At 39.9% G+C, this 26206-nt stretch overlaps 1 protein-coding gene across 4 annotated transcripts in view; it reads right to left on the minus strand.

Moving 5' to 3' along the window:
- Window positions 1–26206, minus strand: part of macrod2 (mono-ADP ribosylhydrolase 2) — a 377376-nt gene that overhangs the window by 213966 nt on the left and 137204 nt on the right. For all 4 annotated transcript variants that reach the window (XM_068568505.1, XM_068568504.1, XM_068568506.1 and 1 more), the window contains exon 5: window positions 8453–8569. In XM_068568505.1, the coding sequence (XP_068424606.1) occupies window positions 8453–8569 (117 nt within the window). The remainder of the gene's footprint in view (window positions 1–8452; window positions 8570–26206) is intronic.

The following is a 26206-nucleotide window of genomic DNA, read 5'->3' on the forward strand; positions in this document are numbered from 1 at the left end:
TGCATTAGAGCTGATGCCACATTCCACTTCAAACCTGACCTTCCAGTGGTCCCACTTCATCTGCCACCCAACATGCCCCCTCCTGATGCATCACTGTCATTCTGGGGCTCTGACGTGCCAGCTAAACAACCAACCCGCCACTCTTCACCCCATTACTCTAAAGGCCTCTTACCTCTTATTTTCAGACCTTTTTTGGGGTGAGACCACCACCCTTTTTCCTGCTCGTGTTTACCTGATCAGTCAAGATGCCACCCCCTTCTTCTAGTTTCCTAGTGATGAATGACCATTGGCCGTCTCACTGACAGCTCGGCAGCTGATGCCACATAATTACAGTATCACCATTTAGGCAAAATTACCAAATTACTCCAGTCCTCAAGAGGCCTGGAAGACTGACAGGCCAGCCAACAAAGGAAACACAAATATCTGAAAAGCGAAGGACATGGGGGACTATTTGGGCCTTTACAGACCAGCAGTGAAAATGGGTTTGTTCTGTTCCCTGAGAGTGCACTCATTACAACCAATGAGAAGCCAGAGAGACAGTTGATGAGCCTGGAGAAGCCGAGGCACTTCTTCTCTGATAGATCAGGCAAAAACTAACATCTGCCTCTTCTTGATATTCAATCTTCCTTTTCATATTCAATTTATTCCATCATTAATTCACCTAGACATTTTGGAGATTATAATCTCAAACATTTTAAAATGTCATCCTAACAGCAAGGTCTGATCATTATATTTTATGCATTGAAGGTTTAAATAAGTTTATCCGAGACATTTTGCTTCTCCCTTCTTGATTTAATTATTTGTTTGACTTGCAATTTCAATACTGAAGATGCAGAATTATCTTTAAACAGTACGTCTACTTTCACAACTTACAAGTTTTACATTTACAACTAGTAATACCTTAATAACTAACAAAAAGAGTGAATGAGGTACCAGACAAAATAACCAAAACCGTCTAAGAAAGTCAGAGGTAGACCCGGTCCACGGGAAATGGAGTGTGCATGAAGTGATGAAGTGACATTGATGATGTGAGTGCTAACAGTGAGCAGTGGAGAAGATGTTGACTTAGCACCGTGTCCGGTTGGAGCTGTGATGGCCACCAGGGTTGCGTTAAGCCCCACTAATTTATCTGCTGCAACAAAGGATGTCTTTCACTCTAGCCTTGAATCCAAAATAAGCAAAAGAAAACCACCTTGAAACAGTCACGCTGCGTCCATTTGATCCATTTTGTGGAGATAAAGTACAGTCTGTTCAGCCGTCTGCCATGTTCGCCATTTCATTTGTGAAAAACAAGGCTAACAATGTTTAACAATGTACTGCTGTTGCAAGAAACTCATAAAATGTCATTTTTATATTTCTGCTTTTAAGGATTCAATGAACCCCTGGAATTATGAGACCCTTTAAAAACTCAGTGGATAAAATAAAAAGAAATGCTTGTCAACCTAAAAACCAGGTGTTCTGATAGTTCCTAAAAGAGTGAAGATTGAAAGTATGAAAACAACAAGACTTAAAAGACCTCCACCTGAATTACTTTAAACTCTTGCAGGACACATTCAACGCATTAACACAATGAAGTCCAAAATAGAAGCAATACTGTGAAACATCGTGGTCAAAGCTCCTCCTCAATAACACAAAATACTTCCTGGGAAAAAAAACAAGTTGCACCATGATGAACAAATGATGTGTTGCCGGATGGCTTTCTGACAGTGTCAGCCCTGCTGTATGTGATGGGACGGACACTGCTTTGATAAACATGCTCAGCAGAATCATAATGTTCCAGGGAGTAATTTAATCTGAATGGGCTGTATGTCACTTACTAATAGAGAGAACTTCGCTGTGATTTATCTGTGTTTGCTGAGTGGAGAGAGAGACGGAACAGACGGCCTGGTCTCCCAGATTAAATAGGGCATGCATGGGAAAGATTCCTCATGCTATCGGGGAGAAAAATTCATCACAGGATGATGATTAGTATTATTAGCACAGGTGCAGTTACAGTAAACACCAGAGACTCCCATTTTGTCCTGAAAGGAAGCAGCAGATAAAGAAGGAGGTGAACTGAACTGGGATGCATCTCCCAGAGGTGTTTTGTCTAACGATGGTCCTGTTAGATTCACTGAAGCTGGCTATAAAATACAGTTTCTAAATCTAATGTTGAAACAAACATTTGAAGCCGCCACTACAAAGTTTGTAGCAACAACGTCTCTGAGACCTAGGTTGTTTGACACTCGAGTATAGCCGCCATGCTTATAGAATTATTACTACTCCGTCATCTAGTTATTGGACTTTGTAGTGCGGTTGATGAGCTACTTATCTTTTATTGTCGTAATAATTTATAAAGAGGAAAATCAGGGAGAGTAGAAAAAAATAAAAGAGACTTGTGTCATAGTTGTTCATTTAGTTAAAAGTTATAGGTTGAAGAGTTATGATGTGGGGATGTCTCAATAATCACATCCTTGTAAATGTTAAACAGTCTATTGCTCCATAGAATTATGACAAACCAGGAAAATGAAATGACATAAACCCTCAAGAGTCCCTAATACATCACTTCCCTTTGAGTGGATCTGCATGACCTTGATTGATTACACTGATAACCTTCATTTCAGCTTCGTAAGACCTGCAAACGTAGTGATAAGCGGATGACTGTTTCAGCAATATCTCAAGAAATACGGTATGAATGTAGAAAGTTAAAAATAATATCTTTTTGAAGATGCTGAATATTGGTTATAGTTTGAAAGACGATAAGACTACAACCTGTTATCTTTTATTAGAGCGCAAACCATGGACAATAACAGGGAAGGAATAATTCAATATCTATCAATCCATAAATCTTGTCTGCCTGGGGACACAATCTGACTTTAGGGACCTCTCATTGGAACTGCATTGCTGCAAAATACAAAGTTACAGATTCACAGCGAGGACAAGGTTAAGCAGAGAGTCCTTATGTTATTAAAGGAAGCACACCCAATGGTAGTGACAGCATATGGATTCACTGCTATGGCAGAGCTTTGTGCTTTGTGTTGTTCTAGTGAAGCTGGAGTGCACGCTGGAGAAGTGCGGACAAGTGCCCGGTCATTGTAGAGACAGAGAGCCGGCTGAGTGTGCTCAGAACAGTCAGCATCCAGTTTTAGATTAGAGAGTAATCAAAGGTCTGCCAGTGTCTCGATGCTGCGTGGATAAGGTTGTGTCTCCACACTATTGCAGAGGGCTGGATGGAGGCAATACTCCAGGGGCTGAAATATATAACCCTACAACTGATAGAGAGAAACACACTTCCATATGAAACCCAATGAGCATGATTTCTCTGGGAGGACCAGTTAGCAAAATAGTAGACCAAATAATGTATCTACTCAATGAGATTAGACAAATTTAAGAGGTACAAGTGAATACAGTATTTGTTGAGCAGAAGCTGTAGAAAGTGTTGCACACATGTAAAGCTAATTCTTCTGAATGCATGAAGATCAAGAAACAATTTTTCACACATGATTAACAGAGACTAAAATAGAAAGCGGCGACTCTTATGACAGCAACATGATAAAACAAAATGTTGGCCCTTCTTTCTTTTATCCAAATATGATTTATTATTTAAAGCATCTACTTAGAGCTCAGAGAATAATGGGAGGGGGAGAGAAGCAAAACAATAAACAGCAAAACGTTTTGAACTGTCAATCCAAAGTAGCCCTAGGGAGGAAAACAAAACTGGGTAAAAGATTTCAGATGAAACTGGAGAGTGAACACACCCGCAGTCTAAAGTTCCTTTGGGACATTAACTTTTCCAAATAGACCTCGAGTTTGAACTCCAGATATATTTTAGGTCTACAGCGACAGGTGGGGCTGAAACGTGGGCTCAAATGTTCGCTAAACGTTATTAGTGTGGACCGGTATAATAACCAAAAGATTCAGTCTATTGTGAAGCGCAGTCACTGCAGATCACCATCAGATGTGTCACACTTTTAAAATTACAACAACACCCTGTCACACAGTGCAGAGTTTTGCTGTTCAGGCACTTGTATTGTATTGATAGTAGGGAACTGGGCATTTTCATCAATTTATTCTCATTATGCTTCTGACACCAGTTCTTAAATTAACATCTTTGTGCAGCAGATTTAATCTGCATTAAATCTTCATAAATTATTCGGTATATAATGGTGCTTTTTGATTTAAAGACACAAAAGGCACTAATTCAATGTGTATGATCAGAACTGTTTTTAACATCATCCCAATACAAAAGTTTCTAATCCACCAAATCTATGTTGATTTTCAGGATAATTATGGAAACGATACTTTTACGATTCTACGTTCTACTTTTCAGAGAAATGTTGGATGCAGTGCTATCACACTGTCACCAACCTCAGCGGCCACTATTTTTCCTAGTGGTTTTCTTAAAACCTGAAAACACAAACTAAAAAACAATGCCACACATAACAAACACACAAGATGTTTTGTGTGCTCTCAACTTAAGTAGCAGAGCCAGAGAACCATGGGTGTGTGCTCAATTTATATCATTATTTTATCAGGTGACGAGTACAAAGATGGCTTTCTGAGCGGTTCCATATCGTTTTACCAGACACAGCACTGCTAATGTGCTTCACAACACTTCAAAAAAAAAGTTCACAGGTGACTTAATGATGTCTGTATCTGAAAAGGACATGGATACAGGCACACAGAATAATAAACACCATTACAAAAACTTCAGCTTTTGGAGTGGTGAAAAACAACTGCAGGTACAAAAGAGAAAAGATGCAACAATGATTGCCATTCTGAATACCGAAAGTAGTACAATGCACAAAGTTTCTATTGATTTTTAAACCTTTCAAATGATCTTATTTTGACAGCTGAAGTGGACTAAGTGTATTTATTATTCAAGCATATCTATTTATTCCCTGTCTACGGCCTCCTAAACTATTAAGTGTGATTTCCACTTATTGCAATAATTTGTCAAGCAAACGCAAAACGTTAGGCATAGTGCATACTTAAAATAAAATACTAACAACAGAGCAATTATGGACAATGTTGCTCTGGTACTATGGTCATACTCTGGTAATATAGTCATAAATATGTGACATTACTTGTTACACTTGACATCCTATTTTCATTTTAACATGAATCTATGAACAAATGAGTAACTTGTCTAACATTGGGGCAAATAGACAATTTCCCTGTCATATTGATGCAACAGACCGCTGTGTTTTGGATTATTTCCGCTATGGTAGGTGGGTAATTACTGTCATTGATTAATAATCCTTGGCCAGCCCCATAATAATCAGTCCCACATGTGCTTGGCCCTCTTGAAGGAAAGGCTCATTTGCCACTGGGATTCACAGTCTAAACTGCTTAGTGGGATGTAATGGAGAGCAATTTTCTTGTCTTGCAAAAAAGAAAAAAAAATAGATGGGGTGGGTAAGCCTGGTCATTTTCCATTGCCTCAGCACATCAAATCTCCAAACAAGGACAACTCTGATTTCATATCAACTGCTTTCTCCCTGTGGGCAATAAGTAGTTTTCCAGAACACAAGGAAGCATTTTATTGCTTTTCCAGTTATTTGAGTTATTATGTTTAAACTGCAATTTCTCCATTTCTTACCCCAAAAAAATACTAAATTGACCATCTTAATCTTTTTTTGAATGAAATAAAATACACAGTGGGTGATATCTTCAAATAATGCTTAAGACTCCATAAATGCTGTGAGATCAACAGAAATGCCTAAATACATTTTTATTTTTTTTACCCATGCATTGTTGGCGAAGTCATGATATGACTGCTGGGGGTTCAGCACGCAGCCAAGCCCAAATCCCTAAAAATGTAATTAAAAGCAAAGTGATTTACAGTTTGTTCTGCATTATTCAGGGTTTAGATTTCCTTATTTCCAATTATATGCAGTGGACTGGATTTCAGAGAAGCGGTCCCCAAAGAAGAATACAATCCTCTTGTGAGATTTATGCATTTATAGAAAATTGAAAAAGCAGCCTAATTTTCAAGCAAAACTGGGAAGAGAATGCCCAAATTGGAAACACTGGGCATTGCCAAGATGTAAACGATAAATGGTCCATCTGTCTGTGCTCTTCTCACTCTTGGAGGAGTAGACATGCCACCATCTGCAGATATTTTCACATGTCCACATGTGTAAACAAAGGTCTGGAGCCATGCTTCCATTACCCAGGTACAAAAATGAATAATAAGAATCTTATATATATATATATATATATATATATATATATATATATATATATATATATATATATATATATATATATATATATATATATTGTGGTGTGTGTGTGTTCACTTATGAAAGATGGAATTTAAGCATTTAACATTTCTTGGACAAGACCTAATTGGTCCACATGTGCTATTTGTCACAAACAATTTAAAAGTCTTTGCATTTGCATCTGACAACCTACACAAATCAATCTATGAAAGCCCTAACAGGCCAAACACCCATTGTGACCATAATAATATTCAACTATTTTGACAGACAAGGCAATGAGAAACAAAACAAAACAACTCCATCAACAAATGTCAATGCAGTCCTGATCGAGCTCATTAGATTAGAATCTAGCTTTTTAATAGCTTATAAACTACACTATGTGTGTGTCGTTTCACCTCTGTCAATTATCCTGAGCAGAATTATCTGCCGCATTTAATCTCAAGAGGCTGAAATAAATCATTTCATTATACAAATATTACAATTATTTCATGTAATTTTGTGTTTTAACAATTTAATGCATTTAGCTTTCGCCACAGCAGTGGGCAATTATATTAAACTTTCAATTAAAGTACCACAAATTTCCATTTCAATGCAGACTTTTTTATCCTTTCTTGAAATAATAAAGAAATATTCAGAAATGTGAAAATCACGTTTGTTTTGTGGTGAGGGGGTGGACAGACGATTATTCAAGCATTCATTAACCGACTACGTTGTTTGCATTCACTGCAGTGTTATAATGTGTGTAGGTGGAACAAATAAGTCAGATATAGAAATTAACGGAAGAAGAACAAAATCCAAACTGTGGAGAGACTTTGGGAGTGTGTGAGATCTTTTGTCAGAGCTGAGCGCTTACAAAGAAAGTCAAGCGGTTGTCAGTTTCCACGAGCCGACGAGAAAGAGACAATGCTGATGATGACAGTGATCAGAGTCGGGAGATAAGAAGATGATACAGGCTTGGCGCAAAGATAGCTCTAATATGAAATAGCATCACGTTCAAAAAAACAACTGACTGTTCCTGCTAAAGAACTACACAATCTATAACGATTTATCAGCACAGAGAAGGTGTTTTACCCAGAGATAATTACACCAACAGTACCCAGTGGCAGTATGATTGCTCCCAGGTGACATTGCAGGTTATTAAATTGTCATGCTGCACCCTGTTTTAGCGCTGCAGATGCTTGAACTGGCTGCCCACAAGACTGACTCACAGTTTATCTGCTCCATTTGTTTGACATCTTTACGACATACCGTATTAACACAGCCTAATTTCATCTGGGCCTCAATGTCTTCTCTTGGCTGTCTCATGGAAATCCTCCGGGTTTAGGTTAGGACTGCTGGGACGTTCGTCTCGACCGAATTACACCCAGTGACATTTCTTCCATCCTATCATGCTTTCCATTTCAAGTTTACAAGGGAAGAATTTTGTGATGAACTTTGGAAGTTGTGACGCACTTAAGACGCACGTTACATTGAGAATCATCAAAAGAAATTAGCTCAGAAGTTAATTTCCAAGCGGTATATAGAAAATGCAGCGCAACCTTGCATAGACTTGATTACAACATCATATAAATGAAAAAAAACAAAGAGGGCAGTCCCTTTTTTGTAATTTATGGCATGACAGTAAGAGTTATGTGATCGGTTAACAGACTAAATCAAGGATGAAAAATCAATTAAATTAAGGAACTAATAGGTCCCTTAATGTCTTTGTTTGTGTGCAGATGACACTCCCATCCAGCAATACAACAAGCGCCAATCATATTCATTATCCTCCGAATAACAAGCCCCCCTATTTAATACAAATTAGTTTTCAAACCTAATAAATTACGATTAAAATGTTTTTTTTGTACAATACAAGCATCCCAATCCCCCGTTTTGGACTGGATGGTAATGACCCCCCGTCATCAGCTTTGATGACTGGGGTCACATGACAACAGCTATGCGAAAACAATTTTTTTTTCCAGTGATTTTCTGCATCAGTGAAATGCTAGTGCAGTCCACCAGCTGGTTCAGGAGCCTTGGGTTTGAATAAATGAGGCTATTTTATATTAGAAAAAAACAATATAGATTAATGCTGGTTGTACAATGTTTCGCTGCTCTAATGTTTATCACTAAATCTTAATGTTCACTAACTGCCAGGTGATGTAGCCATCAATGGCAGCAGCTTCGATTAAAGGAATATTCCTGCAATGCACCGGAGCACACAACAAACCCAAAAACTCAAAACATATTAATTAATTGATACTCACATTTCGCAGGGAGATCATAGCCACAGGTGATCTTGGCCTTGCCGGTTTCACAGCCATTTAGTGAGTGGCACTCATCATACAGACAAGACCCTGCAGCTTTGTGTATACAGCCATCCACTGAAACACAAACAGACATGCAAAGAGAGGTTAGGCCTGTGAGGAGAAACAATAGCAGGCACAGATCTCCAACTAACTGGGGTAATTTGCGGTTTGTGTGCTTAATCATGTCAAAACAAACAAGCATTTGCAGGAACAGGACCAAGAACATGGTGAAAGTTATGTTTAGGTTTCCTTAATCTCTGTGTTCTGAAATGATTGTGTTAGCTCTGCATCTGCTCTATGTAGGGACACTGGGTCTGCTATAGGGAGCTGCCCCTGTTGCTGGTAAATATTGACGAGTTTAGGAATGAAATTAGCTGGGCTAGGATGTAATAACGCCTCCACACACGGAGAAAATGAGACTGTTCTTCCTGTAATCTTTCTCCACTGTCAACAGCAATACACAGTCAGATCATTAACTGTATTTTTCTCTGCCCCCGGATAGGACTCTTATATCTTTGCTGTTCTCCGTGGTGAGCCTGTTATGACGTGGATGTGTGTTCTGATTCTGTCGCGCTCCCTGTTGATGTGCGTGTCCCGGTTCCACGGAGACCCCGGGTACCCCGCCCCCCCTCAGGTTTTAATTTTAACGGGTTAAGGCCGCGATACACTTGATTGATGGCACGTCTTACACAAGGAGGCAGATAGATAGAAATCCACATTATCCGTCTCTGAAAGCCTGACATCCCTCCAAGAGCATGTTATCAATCACACTGAAACATCATAAAATCCTCCTCAAGTTGTCCTGTAGAAATCCTCACAAGCCATTAGAGGATAACAGAGCCAGGAGGAGGAACAGTAGCAGTTGGAAAAACAGATGTGTCTTTTCTTAAATTTCTCTTTGTAAAGACTTAGCCGATGGAGGGAACAAGTCTCCAGCTTTATCCATCAAAGCTTAAACGGTTGAGAGTTAAGATCGCCTGCAGGATAACCACTGTTTACATATTCTGAACTGATGAAGAAAAAAAGAGCTGAGGAACAGATAACATGCATATTCCCGATGAAAGACAAATGTGACTCTAATCACCATCTTCATCTCTAATGTAATAATTATTCACGTATAGCGCCAGGACGAAGAAAAAGATGAACATTATTTATACACTATCTTTAAAAATGTACTTTGCTGCACATCGTCAACACAGACAAAAGGTCTTTTGATGAGGGATGGTCCTTTTCTGAGCTCCTTTCAATTTCCCAGGGATGAGTCAACGGCAACAGCTGGGCGGAAGATTCTCCGGCTCTATCAATCATCTTTAATGGACTGAGGGACAGGCAGCTGACAGAGACGAATCCTGATGGCTTTTCAAAAAAGTAACATGAGTGTGACAATGATGTGGATATGAGGAGGTATCGCTCTGGTGACAATGAAAGCTACTTAACACAACACGGAGCAGATGTAGCGCTGGCTGTAGGCTTGGCATTTGTATAATATTCACTGTGCAAACAAGATTGTCCATGATCATCAGCCATACGTATTTGCATCATAATTGCTTCTTAACATCTTGCAAACATGAATTGCTAAATGGCTGAGCTGAAAGCACTGGGACTGTAAGCACAGACGCAGACAGACTCCTGCCGTATGAGAACACGTCGCCCTGGTGGCCTAGTCTGTTGTTCCAGCACCACACATCACAATGTGTTCACATGATGTCACATCTACATTTCCAGTCAATATTTTCTAATGTCTCATTCCTGACAGGCTTTATGATAACTGTTGCATTGTCAAGTTGCCCCTAGGATTTAGTATTATTCAATGGTTATGTTCATTCAGATGGATATAGCTGAAATGTTTTCAAAAAAGTCTTTAATACTTCATTAATACTTCCTTTTCTTGCTATCGCCTTTTAGTCTTTGCATAATATATTCCTTATAATATGATCTATGCGTGAAAAAACATTTCAAATTTAGCTTTTAATGCTTCTATATATATCCTCTACAGTTTTCCCTCAGCCATGTCATGAGACTTAAAAAAGATTCCTAAGGCACCAACAGAAAGTTCACGAGGGCTATTCAGAGGACGGACTTCTTTTGTTTTGCCTTACCGTGACGCTGCGCTTTTATTATGAAAAAACAGTTCTCACTGGATCGACATGAGTTTACAACCAGCTTCTTCTACTTTTTTTGAGGCTTGTGTTCTGTGAGTTGTAGCAGTTATTACACATTTTTGTAGGCAGCAGCTTCATTCAAAGAAAGCATTGCACAACTTGTATTTCTTCTATTATATTTTGGACACTATATTGATGCAAAGATGAATAGAAAAACATACAACAAGTGACATTAAAGGTTGCACACTTTATGACTTCTAAACCACGGATATTCTCAGTTATTTTATTGGCTGATCTTGCTAACTCATTTGGATATCCATGTCTGCAGGACAAAGTACTGCTTATTAAATGTGACACATTTAGGTTTGGATTGTTTAGAGGTAGGCAAAGAGACAACATGATATGTGTTATTGTTCATTATTTCTCCTTCATACTTCAAGGACAGTTGGGATGACAGGACTATATGCACATGAGACCGCGTTGTGTCACATGTCATGACGGCATGAGTGAAACACTCAATTCATTTCAATTTCATTTATATATATATATATATATATATATATATATATATATATATATATATATATATATATATATATATATATATATATATATAGTGGTCAAGAAATAAAAAAGTGACAATTATTGATATTATTTATTATAATGCGAAGTAATGGCTGTTCTTTTGGAAAACACCTTGGTACAACCTGAAATCAGTCAAGAGACAGTTCAAGAGGTGGAAACTACTACTTTAGCCATTTTCTTCATGTCATATAAGACCAGCCAAGTTAGGAAAATGTAATAATGCCCTCCTCCAGTTTGCAGTGTTCCCTCAGGAGTCCATTCTCCCCAGACCCTTCCTCTCATCACTACCAGGCATGGCTGATCTCTTACCTATGAGCACTTTGGGAACCCAGCCAGCACAAGCATACGGGCTTCTGTGTTTCATCTCAATAGCTGAAGAGTAAGATTGCAGATAATACTATTCACTTCCATTTCACGGCTCCTCCTGTTCATGGTTGCATAAGCTACAGTGAGGATGAAACTCTTTTTCTGATGCCACCGAGTGCGTCACTGTGCATCTAGTGTCAGTGAGTTCCGACAAGCCTGGGAATCTGCTCACGGTGCCAGTAAATAGAGAACAAGATGCTGAACTGATCTGGCTGATTGCAAGAGTCTTGGAAGCAACTGCTATAGATTTGATTTACCTGCTTCACGGAATGGGTGGAGTGCCACAGATGTACAGTGGGTAATATGCATGCCTGAGAAAGATATATTTAGAGCGGGCGGACAGGGAGGGGTTTCGAAGTGTATTTTGTAATTTCGAATTCAATTGCACAGTTGGGTTGCGAGGCAATCAAAACTGGATTGTGAGTACAGTTTTCCATGTGTGTTATTATTACATGCAGACCTGGGGAGCCATAAGTGGAGTTATGACCCACATGCGATTTGGCCATCAATGTATTTTCTCATTCAAGTGAAATTTTAGCATTATTCCCTGGAGATGTCTGCATTATGGATGCCTCAACATTACAAAGGCAACCTCAGATTTAATTGAAGACTGACGTTTACATTCACTTCAGAAAGGAGGACAAGTCAGCTCACTCTCCCGTCTCTCATAAAGAAACACCAAGGATTAGAACAATCTTAAACAATTCTGGATTTTGCACATTGTCTGCTAATTTAATTAACAGATCAACATTATTGAACTGAAATGTCACTGCAAAATCTCACAAAGTAATTTCAATGCATCTTCTTATCATTCATATGTCAAGTCCATATTAGATGGTCCTGAATCACTCAATAGAACACTGCGATGTATGTGTCCATATTCCATTACTTAAATGCAATAATTGTATTCAGATGCTAAAAAAAATCCTGCTGACGCACCTGCATCACAGAATTGAAAGGTGATCAAAGCGACCTCTCTCTCATCTCCCAGCTTTCAGTCTGAATCACATGACAAGCAGGAGCTCTAATGTGCTCGGTTATGTGATGCACAACCAGTGGTGCCCAGTGCGATATTTTAACTCCTGTTAAGACTTCTTGAAGGAGGACATTTCATTTAACAGGCTTAATATTCAGAAGGTAGCATCTGCTTCTGTCCACCCCACTCCTGGGCTTCATCGGCCCCCGTTGAAAAATACAACAGTTAATACCTCATCTATCTCTCTCTTCTTGCAGCCTGCCACTGCTTCAGGCTGGGCCGATGGGGGACAAAACATGTATTCATCTTCCTCAGAGAAAGCTTCCCGGAGCAGCCACTCCACCAAGTCCGTGCGGCTAATGAAGATAACTTTTCAGGGTGGCTGGACGGCATGCCTCTGAACTCATAATGGGAACAAGCTCGGCAAGAGACAGAGGGAGAGCCATATTGAAAAAGACAAAGGAGACGAGTGTGCGTGCATGTCAGAGTGTGTGTCAGTCTAGAGCAGTTTGAATTAGTTACTCAGCTGTAACCTTGGCTCCCGCCATTGTTGGAGACACCTCTGCCTCGTCCTCTCAAGGCTCCGTTCCCACATGCATTAAGGGACTCAGCAAAGCTCTGCTCACCCTCCCGGGGCATCTCCCAGGCAGCCCGAAAACCAAGGGCTTTCAATCGCTCCCTCAGACACAATGAATACCTGCTCTGCTCTCATTACAATACCCTGCTTTTCAGAAATAGTGTCAGCTGCAATTTTCTCTCCTAATTATTTTCCGCTCCTCTGAGGGTTAGGTTCAGGACTGGAGCCAGAGGAGGCAGCTCGGGCTGTGCAGGAGGGAAGGAGAGGGGGGAGCTGATTCTACCTGGCAGGATATGGAGAAGTCTGAATATCTGTCCATGATCTAACAGAGGGTAATAGATGGAGGCGGGCCTGCGAGGCCATAACCTGCTGATCCGCTGACATCTCCCATACGCCAACACCTCTTGTGGATGGCCCGGGTGATAGGAACTAAAACTTTTATCAATGCTCTCTCACACTAGGAGTTGCAGTCTCCACACAAAAACCAAACATATACCTGAAACTATAACTCCCTCTCACAATACCCTTTTTGTAGTATCCATGGTAACAGCATATTTCCTCTCTCCTCGCAGCACTTTTTTTTTTTTCTGGAGTTGTACACTGATCAAAGCCCCTTCCCCAATTCCACCTCTGTGATTTTCGACACCATTTTCTACTCAACTAATTTTACAGAAGGAGATAATGACATGGATTAGTTGCTAATCAAGTGCCAATCAGAGATCTGGCTGAGCTAAATGTCAGGTGGAAAATGTTCAAACCTTTGTGGTAACTCCCTTGTGATACTGGATTATGTGTCCTAATCACAGCAATTTTGGATGCAACAGGAGCCAGAGCTTACTCTCTACTGTAACCAAGTTCCCAGGGAAGATATAATAATCTCCATTTTACCTATTATACCCAGGTAAACAGGGGATTTAGGCTAATAGAATACCAGGCAGACAGTCACATGTTACTCTCTAAAATAACATAAAATACCTGAGGCTTGCATGACTCACAATTCCCCTGTCACCGCAATGTGAGCAGGAACAAGTATAAATGACACAACAAGTACAGGTGCAACTACAACGCAGTGCAAACCCTGTTGTTATTTGTTGTTGTTACAGTTCAGCACAAGTTGACAAATACGACAGTAAAGCTTACAGGCGCTTTCTTGAAAATGGCATTAATAAAGAGGGCTGCACTTTGAGCCTTAGCTTTTATTACATGCTTTGGGTTTCGTCAGAAACAGAACAAAAGGTCTGAGACGTATTAAGATATCTGCTAGTGCAGCTGAGAGTTTGAATACACAGACGAGCACTAAGCAATCTTAAGGAATGAAGGAGGAACCTTTGCTTAGACACTGAACAGATCCAAAATGTTGAGAAACAGTCTTGTTAGCTAATGTGTAGACGTAACATAACAATTCATGCCTTTGATTCCATGACATAACCTCTCTTTTACCGCTGTTCCTTTTCTGTTCTTTTACTCAATAACATACATTATACAGGATTATTGCTGCTGCATACAAACACAATTTCTGACAACATTCACAGCACCATTCCACCTGCTGCTTACACTGCAATTACTGTTGTGTGTTAGTCAGAATTGAATGCGGTGCAACACAAGGGATATGCACTTCTGATTGTGCCACACACACACACACACACACACACACACACACACACACACACACACACACACACACACACACACACACACACACACACACACACACACACACACAGGTATGGATAATGGATAGTCAAGTGAAATACTAATGTGGTTAATTATGACTGTAATCATCAGTGGTGAAATCAGAACAACAGAAGTAAAACCAACCCTCAGCACAATTTATAAATAGTTTTTAGATATTTCTCTTATTTTGCACTTGCTCCTCCACATTTACGTCTGTGCTCAGTGCTGCTTGATGTATACAATCTCATGTTCCTAATGTGTATGTCATACAATGGTTTCTGATTTTAATCTGGACAGTGCTTTGTACTTAAGCTTAAAAACTATTATCAGTATTACTAATTTTCTACTTATCTCTCTACTTTATGTTGAACGAAAAAAAAAAGCATTAAAACAATGACCAATCGTTACCAGGTCTCTGAAATTAACTTTGTGAGTGTGGGCAAATTTGTCGCACGCCATCGTAGTGTGCAGGTGGGTCCAGCCGAGAGGGCTGACAGCGAGGCATGAGGCCTACAATTCATACATTTCCATTGGCAGCTAAAAGGTGGAATTACAATGTTTGGTCATGTGATTTTTGGGCCTACAAATACAGAGTTATTTTACTTCCTCCATTCATGTGAATGAGCCCGATAAACGAGACTGATCCCTTAATGGGTATTTCTATCTTCATGTTATACTTGGCTTCATGCTCGACCGAGCAACTTTCATATGAATGAACGGGGCACCACCTCTGACGCTAAAAGAGCTAAGGGAGGACAGCTGAAGTCCATCCTCCTCTGCCTCCCACCACCACGTGCTTGCTGTCCTGCAGGTGTAGCTGTTAAAGTATTTTAATCAGAGTTTCAATCATTAATTGTTTCCCCCCAAGAAAGAGAGGAACATATTTAATAAATTAAACTTTTGGTAATAACTTATTTCAATTACTCCTTTTTCTCAAATGTTGATTTTTCTCTTGCCTCTAGCAATAAGAGGAGAAGCAGTTGCTCATCTGCCTCTATGGACCAGCCTCCCGTGGTATGCATACTCACAACTGCAGTTAAAAACTAGACATGGAGTAAACACTCTTCCCGCTGTTGTTCCCAGGGTCGTAAAAGAATGCCAGGTTAAGTTACCCCAGCTCATGTGACCCTGTCGTTGGAAACCTGGAGTCTGACAGCTGTGGACAACTCGGTGCCAAACCCCAACCGTGTTGAACTCCCTTGGACAATAGTGCCGGCCCCGGCCCTCACATTTAAATGTTGTTTTAACTGCTCGGTCTTGTTGTTGCAGCATTCCCTGTCTGAACAACCTGAAGCACACCGTCTGCATGCTTTACATGATGTGGGGACTGCTTGTCTGCTCTGGAGTCTCCTCTACTACATCTAATACAATGCTTCATTTTTCTTCGTCTAACTAATAAATTTAACCCAGTTTTCAATCCTCAACCCAACCCTAAAATGAGCCCAGACATTGACTATTTATTGGCACAAGTTATACTTTAAACTCCACAGATGTCGTAGCAACATATTGTACTAAATTAGAACATGGAGTATCAACAATGGATTATCCAAATTAGGTGTGACAAGCTTCCCTATGTGGTTTCAAGGTCTCTTTATTCGTTTGCATGCCATAGCTATCGTGATTTGTTTTTCCTGACAGCACAAGGAATGGACATGCATGCAAGATGCGGTCTGTGTAGAGCTGTATTGTTATTGTGGTGTATTGACTGGCTCAATATCAGTGGACATGCAGATGTCCGGCAATAGCGAGCCGGCCTTTCATCAAGGTACCGCTGTACGCAATGTCTTTCAAGATAACAATCCTGTCCGATGGAAACACATTTTGGCATCGTCCTAACATCGATCACTGTGGTAACAGTCATTCACTGAAAAGGTGTCCCACCGGATGGACATCCACCATTTGCGTCTTATACTTCTCCCTACTCTTTAATTCATGTGTGCGTGTGGTGTGCCAATAATCCCATATAAACACAAACCTTCTCTTAAAGCTCCCTCTCCCTGCTTCAATATCACTCATTTTTCACCTTTGACTTCTCTTCCAGTTTCTTATTACGAACAAGTACTCTGTCAATGTTGCTATTATCGCCTCGTCCTTCAGGTTAGATTACCTTTGGTACCCCAGCTTTAGTATTACTACAACGGGAAAGAGAGTGAGTGAAGAACGTCTGCAAGGTACGAGAGACTCTCAGATCTCTCTCTTCAGCAAAACCAATTTGAAGTGCAATGTGTGTGTGTGAGTCTGTGTGTATGTGTGTACATTTTTTTTTTTTTACTTGCAGAGTATAACTTGGACATTAACGATTCTGTAAATGTGACTTCACGCTCCAATGTATAAAACAAAACAAAAATAAACATTTCTCACTCATGTCTTTCATGTCATAATTGTCTACAAGTTAAATTGTTTGTGAAATGTAATATTTTCATTGGTTCATTGAAGGAATCAAAGCATTTCTGCACAACTTGAAACATTATTAATAAAAACAACATGACATGTGGTTAATTTCTCCGTGTAAGGGAGCCTGACATCAAAGAGCTCTCATAGCGGGGGTTTGAAAGAGCTGTACATCTCTTGTAAAAAGGTTGTCAACATGTAACCCACAACCACCAGGAAGCATCTCGTATCAACAAGTGTGCCCCCTCCTGCAGTGGGTGAGAAGCAAATCAACATTAAATATTCTTTTTCCTAAACTATAAAACTATGATCCTGCTGCTGACCAGTGAGGGCTCCTCAGTTGGGCTACATCAAGAGTCAGAACCAAATGTGAATTATTGATCGGAAACATCATGCTTTGACTTAACATTACTGGAGGCCGACCACCGCCATCACTACATCCTCGTGGAGGTGTTCCTGTTTGGAGTGTGAATTAGCAGCATATGTTAATGAAGCTCTATTGGTCCGACAAAATTTTTCTTCCTGAACATAGCGGCCTGCTCCATTTGGAATCAATAGAACACACACACAGACGGACACACACGGACACACGCACACGCGCACATTTTCATCCAGACATAATTAAATGTCGCCTCCTGAAGAAATTGGCCTCTTTGAGAAGTTAGGGCTAATAAGGGACACACTAATGTTGAGAAAACATGGCGAGAAAACACAACCCCCAGAGCAAACCTGGCCAATTTCATCATAAATTACTTTCCTGCACAAAGTTCATCTTTGAGTCGCCCAAGAGAGCCCGCTGCATGATGGTAAAAGATGCTGCTTCTAAGAACAAACTGGCTTGAGGTAAAGTCTGGAATAGAAGCACTTTGTTTCATGCATACACGGCCCTAAGAAGCAACAGCAGCAGACAGGATGAGACAAATGTATGTAATTATTGAGCAATCTGAATAGCAAGCTCTAAGGCCAGTGAGGAGAAAAAGCATGCATGGCTGCTGCTTCAGACTCTCGGATCTTCGGGCCAAACTCTATGGCAAGTGTGTAATTGCAGAAATGAAGAAAGATGGAGCCGTTCAATGAAAGGCCACTGCTTTGGATTAAAATGCATGAACAGCTGTTGCTATTATACATGGTTCTTTGGGTTTGCTGGTGCAAGGCACTTCTTCAGCAAAGCCTACAGCCTTGTACAATACATTAACATTTGCAAAGTAGCACACGAAGCATGTCAAAAACACAGAGAGTTATGGAATTAAAAGGTCATCAGAGATTTGTATTTCTTGAACATTAATCTTATTTTACCCGTTAAAATAGAGGCTGTGGATGTTTGAATTCCTGCAGCCTGTAAAGTACAATGACAGTGATAGGCTACAGGACAGGCAACTTCAATGTTTATATCAGGAACTGAGGTCCAAACCATTTGTTGAGATTTTTCCATTACTGTTAAACGGGGAGCGAGAAACATGTGGGCAACCATAAAACCAAGCAGCATTTTTTTTTTTTTTTATAATAATGCTATCTGCTCTTGACTTGTTGCCACTACAGTGTACACTAGCCTGAAGCATTAATATCCAAGCTTATACTCTGCTCTCCTCACAGCTGTCTACCAACAATGCAATGTCTAGCATATGGAATTATGATACAATGTTGGGTAGAGCAATCCAAAACTAGTATTCATGATGTATTACAAACTGATAACACAGCACATAAGTTGTACGTAGAGATTACCATTTACTATCAGATTTAATATTACTACTATACATTGTTATTATTATAGTATTGTCTTTCCAGTACAGGGTAATATTCGAGGCTCTTGCTGAACAGTGCATGTTTGAAAAGCTTGTAGTAGCCAACGCATGGTGAATTACTATTAATTGCTGCTACAGTGGAGGTAATTTTTCAAAGCAGTGGAGAAATTATTGTTATCCACTTTAGTTATCCTTATTTGTTTTATTTGTGTTTGAATCCCATTTTCCTTCAATGTATTATTTTACTTTTGCTGCTGCTGCTGCTGCTTCAGTCCAATTTTCCAAAAATCTACTGATGCTGCACCTTTAGTCAGTAGGTTAGTTGACGGCCTTATTGGATTTCTAAATTGACGAGAGTTTATTGTAACAAGACACAGCAAAGTCTGGCCGATACACCCGTCTGTGATAAGAGCTAATGCCAGAGCTATCTTATTTGGAGAGGAGTGCAATTTGCAATCTTGTTTCTGCAGTTAAATAACTCAGCAATTTCAATGTTATACATTTTAAGACATAAGACACAAATACATTTAGAATATATGAAAGTGCTTTCAGTGCCATTGTGCAGCAGACAATTTGCCTTTTTCATTTACTGACAATAAATATAAAAAAATACTATATAAGACAGGCAGTGAGTTTATCAATGGCAGTTAAACATTAGGATAAGCAAGATACACTTAAAACGGTGGACTACTGGGTTCTCTGCATGCCTTTTTACATACACTTAGCTGTTTCATGTCGCTCTACTAAATACATTTCATCTGTGCAGCCAGTGGGAAAAGAAGCTGGATTTAAAGACACACAAAAGTGAAGTTAAATTCATGTTTTTCAACATAAACATCACTGTGATGTCTGCTTGAAAAAGTGAAAAGCCAGAGAGAATTAAGGTTAAGCCTCAACATCAATACAATGATAGCTAAGTAAGAAAAGGTTTATATTTTCTTTCAAAAGAGATTACCAGAGCGTTCTCTATTTTTCATTATAGGGAAACTGTAAACAAGATGATTAAAATGAGTGAGAATTGAATAAAATCAGTGAAAACTGCTGCTGGCACAACATGATTATTTGTCTTTTATCTTCCTCACAAATGTATTTGAGGGTCAGTGGATTTTCTGATCTTTACAGATTAATATGTTGACTTCAGGAGTTTAAAAGTTGACTGTATTAAAGTTTTAATTGAAAGTTCTCAAGTGTTACACAACAATTATACTGATTGCTTTTGTACAAAACACAAATATATAATTGTGGAGGTTCCCTTCACTGTAACCTATAATTCACGGTAATCAAAACACGTGTTGCTAAATCCACAGTGTGCCGCGCTGCTAGAAAATCATTACCCTTCTGTAACTCAAAGTAAGCAAACAAAAAGAAACAGGCCACAGGGGCCAAAGCTTGCGATAGTCTGCGTGGAATCCTCTCCAGTGATTTATCTGACGGGGGCCTGACAACTTTCTTGCAGAATCCCAAAGTGTGCTATCTACTAATTGAGCCTGTGTCAGCGCAGGGGAGATTAAGCATCCGCAGCTGCCCTCTGAAACGTCTTCCCCGGGCCCAGCTGTGAGACACAAATCAAAGGCCCCGGCACAGAGACGAACCGGCACAAAACAGAGCCCACCTCCGTTCAAACACTAAGCTCAGCACTCGTGTCCCGCCGTGATTAATTGTTTGGCAAATATGTCCAGTATAATGTCTGATCGTGAAGGTGAACCAAATCTGATACATTTCTGTAATTTAACAGATGATTCAGATAAATTCTAATATGATGTCGGAGAATATGTGCTTTGCTTTGAAGATCTACAACAGCCACGGCTGCAGTAGGCCAGCTCGGGTCCCCTATGGGTCAAACAATGCATCAACGCTCTATTCATAGACTTGACTTATTAACATGCCTATGATTTGCCTCTTGACTCAAGTGATCTTGCTGGGCTTTTCTCTCCAGACTCCGAAGCAGGAAAAAACAAGCCTCTAGTAGACCTTTGGGCTCGCTCTCAGCTCCCCGCGTCCTCAGTTAAAGGCCTGTCATCCTCCCACTGCCTCTACTTGTAAAAGCCCTGTGTGGTCTCAGTGCTTAACTAGTGGCCATGGCCTGGCTCCACCATGTGTGAGGCTCCTTGCTGCAGAGCCAAGGATTAACAGAAATGGGTCTTTTATAATTATGCCGTCATGATTCCAGGCCTTTCCTGCTGGTCCTTTTAATTAAGTAGATAATTTTTCTCAGGGGAAGACCGGCTTTAACATACTTACCGGCTATTTCAAAAGCGGACTTTCTTCAGAACTGTGGCCAAGATCTTGTTAATCAAAATTATTATTTTGTTGTGAATTAAAACATAACATTGCATTGCATTTGTGGGCAAGCCAGCACTGCATGTGAGAGGAACAAACGTTCATTGGTGGGGATATGATAATGTAATCATTGAAGTGTTTCCTCTGTCTCCCCCCTACTGAACCAGCCACCCACCTCAGTGATGACTGTAAAAGATGCCCCACCTCTGAAGAATGGAGGAGACTCTTGAAGGGTTCTTCTGTCACTCACACCTTTTGTGACAAGTCTAATAACAAGGGAGATGCCTGATCACTCTACCATCCAACCATTCACAGAAAGGACCTATCTCTGCCATCCGGTGGGCAGTTACACACCCATGCAGCACCCATCATGCTCTGGGGAGGTTTTACGATTCAGATGGAACGCTACAATGGCCTCCACAGTGACACATTCATTTTAAACCCCCCACAAATGCAACCTAATGTGTTTATGATGTACAGGAGGAAGAACAGAAACAGCAGTAGATAGACAAAGATATTCTCTTCACCAAACCTTTTTATAAAAAAAAAGTATACCCACATCCAATACAAACATACAGTATGATGAGTTGACATATTTTCATATTTTCCACCCAGTACAAATAATTACTATTAATCTGTAAAAAAAAATTAAAAAATACATGTGTCAAAATGTTATGGTTTTGCCATTTCATATGAGTTATTGCTGCATTTACACATCACCCTCTTTACTGAAAAGTACCATCATATAGTTCACATTTTGTGTATCACAAACCGGCCAGATATCAGTTATTGAGGCTATGATGGAAGCCATTGACCTTCCAGAGATGATATGTGGACTTACAATACAGTGCACTGTCACCTCTGAGAATATTAGTTATGAATTCTAACGTTAAATCTCTCAGGTCAGCATATATGTCATCTAAGCGCTGAAGCAGCAGTGATGGATGTGAGAAGAATAGCAGTCTACATTCTTTGTTTTGGAGCTTATCTGCTGATTTCCTTACTGCCTCTTGAGCAGGTTATGATCCATTTTTCATGTCTTATACTTAGACAGGATATATTAAATCCATTTATGGTATAATTGCTAATGCCATTAAAGAAGAGATTAAGATATTATTAAAATCAGATTATTTCTCATATCAAGGCTGACTGTACTTAAAAAATATGACACACAAGGGATGGAAGAAAGGTAAAGGGAAAATGCAGATGAGCCGCTACACCTCCGCATGTATAGAAGTGTTGTTATAGCATGTCTTTTCTTTTACAACAAACTATATTATTCAATAATTCCAACAGCAACAATACAGGTTTTTTATTTATCTAGATTTGGCATTGAAATAGAATTTGTACCCATTGCATAGTTTGGCCAAAGATCAACTTGTGATCCTCACTTTGCATTACCATCTGCTATTTTGCCTTTGCTGCTGTGGCAATGTGGACTGATGCCAAAATTGGGATTCATCATGCCTAAAAAAAACTCAGGTAAGTAGGTGGAGAAGAGGAACTTATTTGCTTTGAAAACGAGAGAAAAAAAAAACACTTTGATGTTCCACTGTAGGAAACACATTCACAATAAGAACAGGAGCCTGTGGAAGAAAATAGTTTAGGATTTCATGTGTAGACAGTAGCTGAGTGGATCCATGCATGTGCTTCTTAATGCAAAGGCAACAAACCTTTTCAGTGTAGAGCTTCGACATTTTGCATTACAACTGGGGACTGAGTCAATGAGAAAAGGGCAAACAAACAAAAAGCTGGCCACCGGAGAGACCTGGCACAGCCTTAGTAAACATACCAATCAGACAGGAAGTGCCAGTTCAGCTCACAGACAGAGGCCAGAGGTTTGGCTCTTTTCTCCCTCTCTGGGGATGCTAGCTTGAGTCTGAGTTATCCCATGAAATAGTGTAGTATTTGAGGAGACTGTTGTTCACATACTTGGGCTGAAAGGTCAGGTACTCATGGCATTAAGGGTCCTATCCTAACAATGGCCCAGAAGAAGGAACTGCAATATAGTTGGCTAAAAAAATGTTTTTCACTTCTATTTCCATTTAACACAAATTATCTTTCACTATGAGATTTTGCCACCACCTGCATTCGCACTTGCTGGCACAAACATTTAGCTGTGTGCGTCAAACACAATGACCTGTTGGCCAACTTCACACAAACATTACTAATGAAATGGCAACACATCTTTGAGAAATCACAGAGGTGGGACCAAGTCCTAGACTTTGTATTTCAAGTCATAATAGGCTTTTGACCAATTGTGATGCCACTTGCGTCTCTGGCCATCATTTTTGACCAGCAGGCTTTGTACACCGCAAATAGTTTTTTGTTGACAACCATGTAGTGTTTTCACACAAACAAAATACTCTTTGGACATGGGCAAAGGTATCAAGTGTGTTCAAGTCAACAGGCTTAAATAGAGGCAGGAGTCATTGGGGTAAAGTTATTCGAGTCCACACCTCAGAATTACAACATGAACAAAACCTTTAGCAGAAAAAACATAATTCCTTAACAAATAATTCCAAGATAGGCACCAATTTAGAGCAACTTGAAAAGCCTGCAAGGACATTAAAAGGTGGAGCTGCTTGCACATTTTCACACATCACTTGGCTGTCTCTGTCTCATTCAATTCACCATGGTACACTTGAAAGATGTCAGCTGTAAAGTTAATTAGTCAGTGTGAACGAGAGCCCAACAATAGCACTTTGCGGGAGCAGCAGAATGCTGATCTTAAGCTTTTCTACTGTTCTGTTAAATGGTAAAAGTTAAATGGACTTATACTTGTATAGCGCTTCAACACTACATATCATTCACATCCATTCACAAACTGATGGCCGAGGCCAAGGTGCCACCTGCCCTTCAGGACTCAACTAACCATTCATACCCTTTCAATTTGGGGATAAGTGTCTTGCCCAAGGACACATTGACATGGACTAGCAGAGCCGGGGATAGGTCCAATCCTTGGATTGAAGGACCACTGAGCCACAGTCGTTCTATTATTCGGACTTGCCTTCTGGTAATCACAACTGGCCTTAAAGCTGGAGGCACTATATGGAAAAAAATATTGAAATTGAAATATGCCCAAACAGAGCGTCAATATATCTGAAGTGAACCACTGCAGCAGCTGGATTTATTAAATTGTGCTTTGTTTTCTATACTATCTGTATATACATTATGTGAGGCATAACTCCCTGATATACAGTATGGGCACATTTATGCAGCAGAAAATATGAGTAGCATAATAAAATCTTGGCTCACAAAACGACGCCCACAAGCAAGTGTTTTCCATACTGATCGTTTTATGAGCACTTTACCACAGGTAAACTGTGTACGGAGTCGTGCAGTAAGATCAATAAGAACAGCCAGACCTGAACATCAGTTGAGCACAATTAGTGACAAGTGAGCACAATCATGACAACAAATGAGATGTGAAAGTCTGCACAGTGCAATATACACACTGTAAGCTCAACAATATGTATACCGTACTATACTGGTACTGAGAATCTGCTTTGTTCTCCTGTATGGAAAATAATTTAAAAAATAATTTAAAAAACTAACGGTACAGTACTTGACAAAGATGACATGCTTTACTAAAGCATTTTTTTTATTTCTCAAACATTTCTTTTGTATTTCAACCATCTTTTATCTTTTACCCCACTCACAAAACACAATGAGGCACCAGCAGTACTTGTTAAACATACTAATAAAAACAAATATTTTACTGTTGTAAAACTAGGGCAGATGTTTTTTCCTGTAATCCAGAATTTACCTCCTGTAGAGAACAAACCAGGACAGTATTTCCAGAGCAAGTCTGCGAGTCAAAAGTGTCGTATAAATGGTGTAATTACATTCATTTGAATTAAGTGTATAGTGGGACCAGTAACACAAGAAAGCTCATTACTTAGTGCCCCGCTCTTCAGCACTTCCATATCAGAACATAGGAGATGCATGCTATGTGTTTGAAATGACGCTGTTAATAAGTGGCATATACTGTAAATTGTGTCAGTATCAGTACCAAATGACTGCAGCATACGGGCCCTTTACACTCCTCCTCAGTTGGCCTCTTCCATCACTATGACCCCTCAGTGCAACGAGTGCATGAACCTTCAACTCTATCCCCCTCCATCTGTCACTCCACACAAAATACAACCTAAAAGGATCTTTCTAAAATACATTTGTGTATAAAAAACAACAATGGAAACACATGATGGAACTGAATAAAGAACTGTTGTAATTTCTACAAATATTACTTTAGAAATACTAATACAGTAGAGGTAGTAGTGGGAACAGCTGTATGTCAACAACAACAACAGGCTTGTAATCAGAGATCACAGCCAATAACAATGGCATACTTAAGATGACTTTGTATTTGCGAGGAAAGCTCTCGGCAAGTGCAGCAAAAGGTTGCTGGGAGATTAAAAAAAAAAGCCACTGGCTGATGAGCAGTGAGATGCTCTGACGGATGCACTTCATTTGAGGCTGCCTAAAATGTTGGACTGGTGGTCAGGTGTTCTGGCACTCCCATATTAATGAAAGGGTGTCAGCAACAGACTGGGCCTCTAGCCAGCAATTACACTGGGTTTAAGACGGTGACAGCTTGGAAAGCTAGCCAGGTCCGCTCCAAGTCTGTGCAATCTGCAATGCAAATCAATCAACAATGTGTGGCCAGTGCAGCAGCAACGCAGAACAGCCGGGCCGAGGGCAGCGAGTCAGTGTTGAAATGATCTCTTTAGCCATCCCTCATTGTCAGGTGCCACGGCCATCTCATCGCCATCGCTCTAATCATTTGGGGATCCCCGGAGCAGGCGGCGTGATGGAAGACACCAATTTACTATACATTTCTTCTCAATCACAGAACATGTTAACTTGACGTTTGAAGCTTTTTTTGTCGAACATGGGTTAAGACTGTGCAGCCAATATGCCTGAAGATAGTTATATTACCATACTTTTAATGACAACTTCTTTCCTACAAACGGGTAAAAACAAGCATGTGTCAATTAAATTCAGAGATGTTCACAA

The sequence above is a fragment of the Clinocottus analis genome, unplaced genomic scaffold, assembly GCF_023055335.1.
Source record: "Clinocottus analis isolate CAN_PGR_092001 unplaced genomic scaffold, fCliAna1.0.p SCAF_8, whole genome shotgun sequence".
In the NCBI taxonomy this organism is placed as follows: domain Eukaryota; kingdom Metazoa; phylum Chordata; class Actinopteri; order Perciformes; family Cottidae; genus Clinocottus; species Clinocottus analis.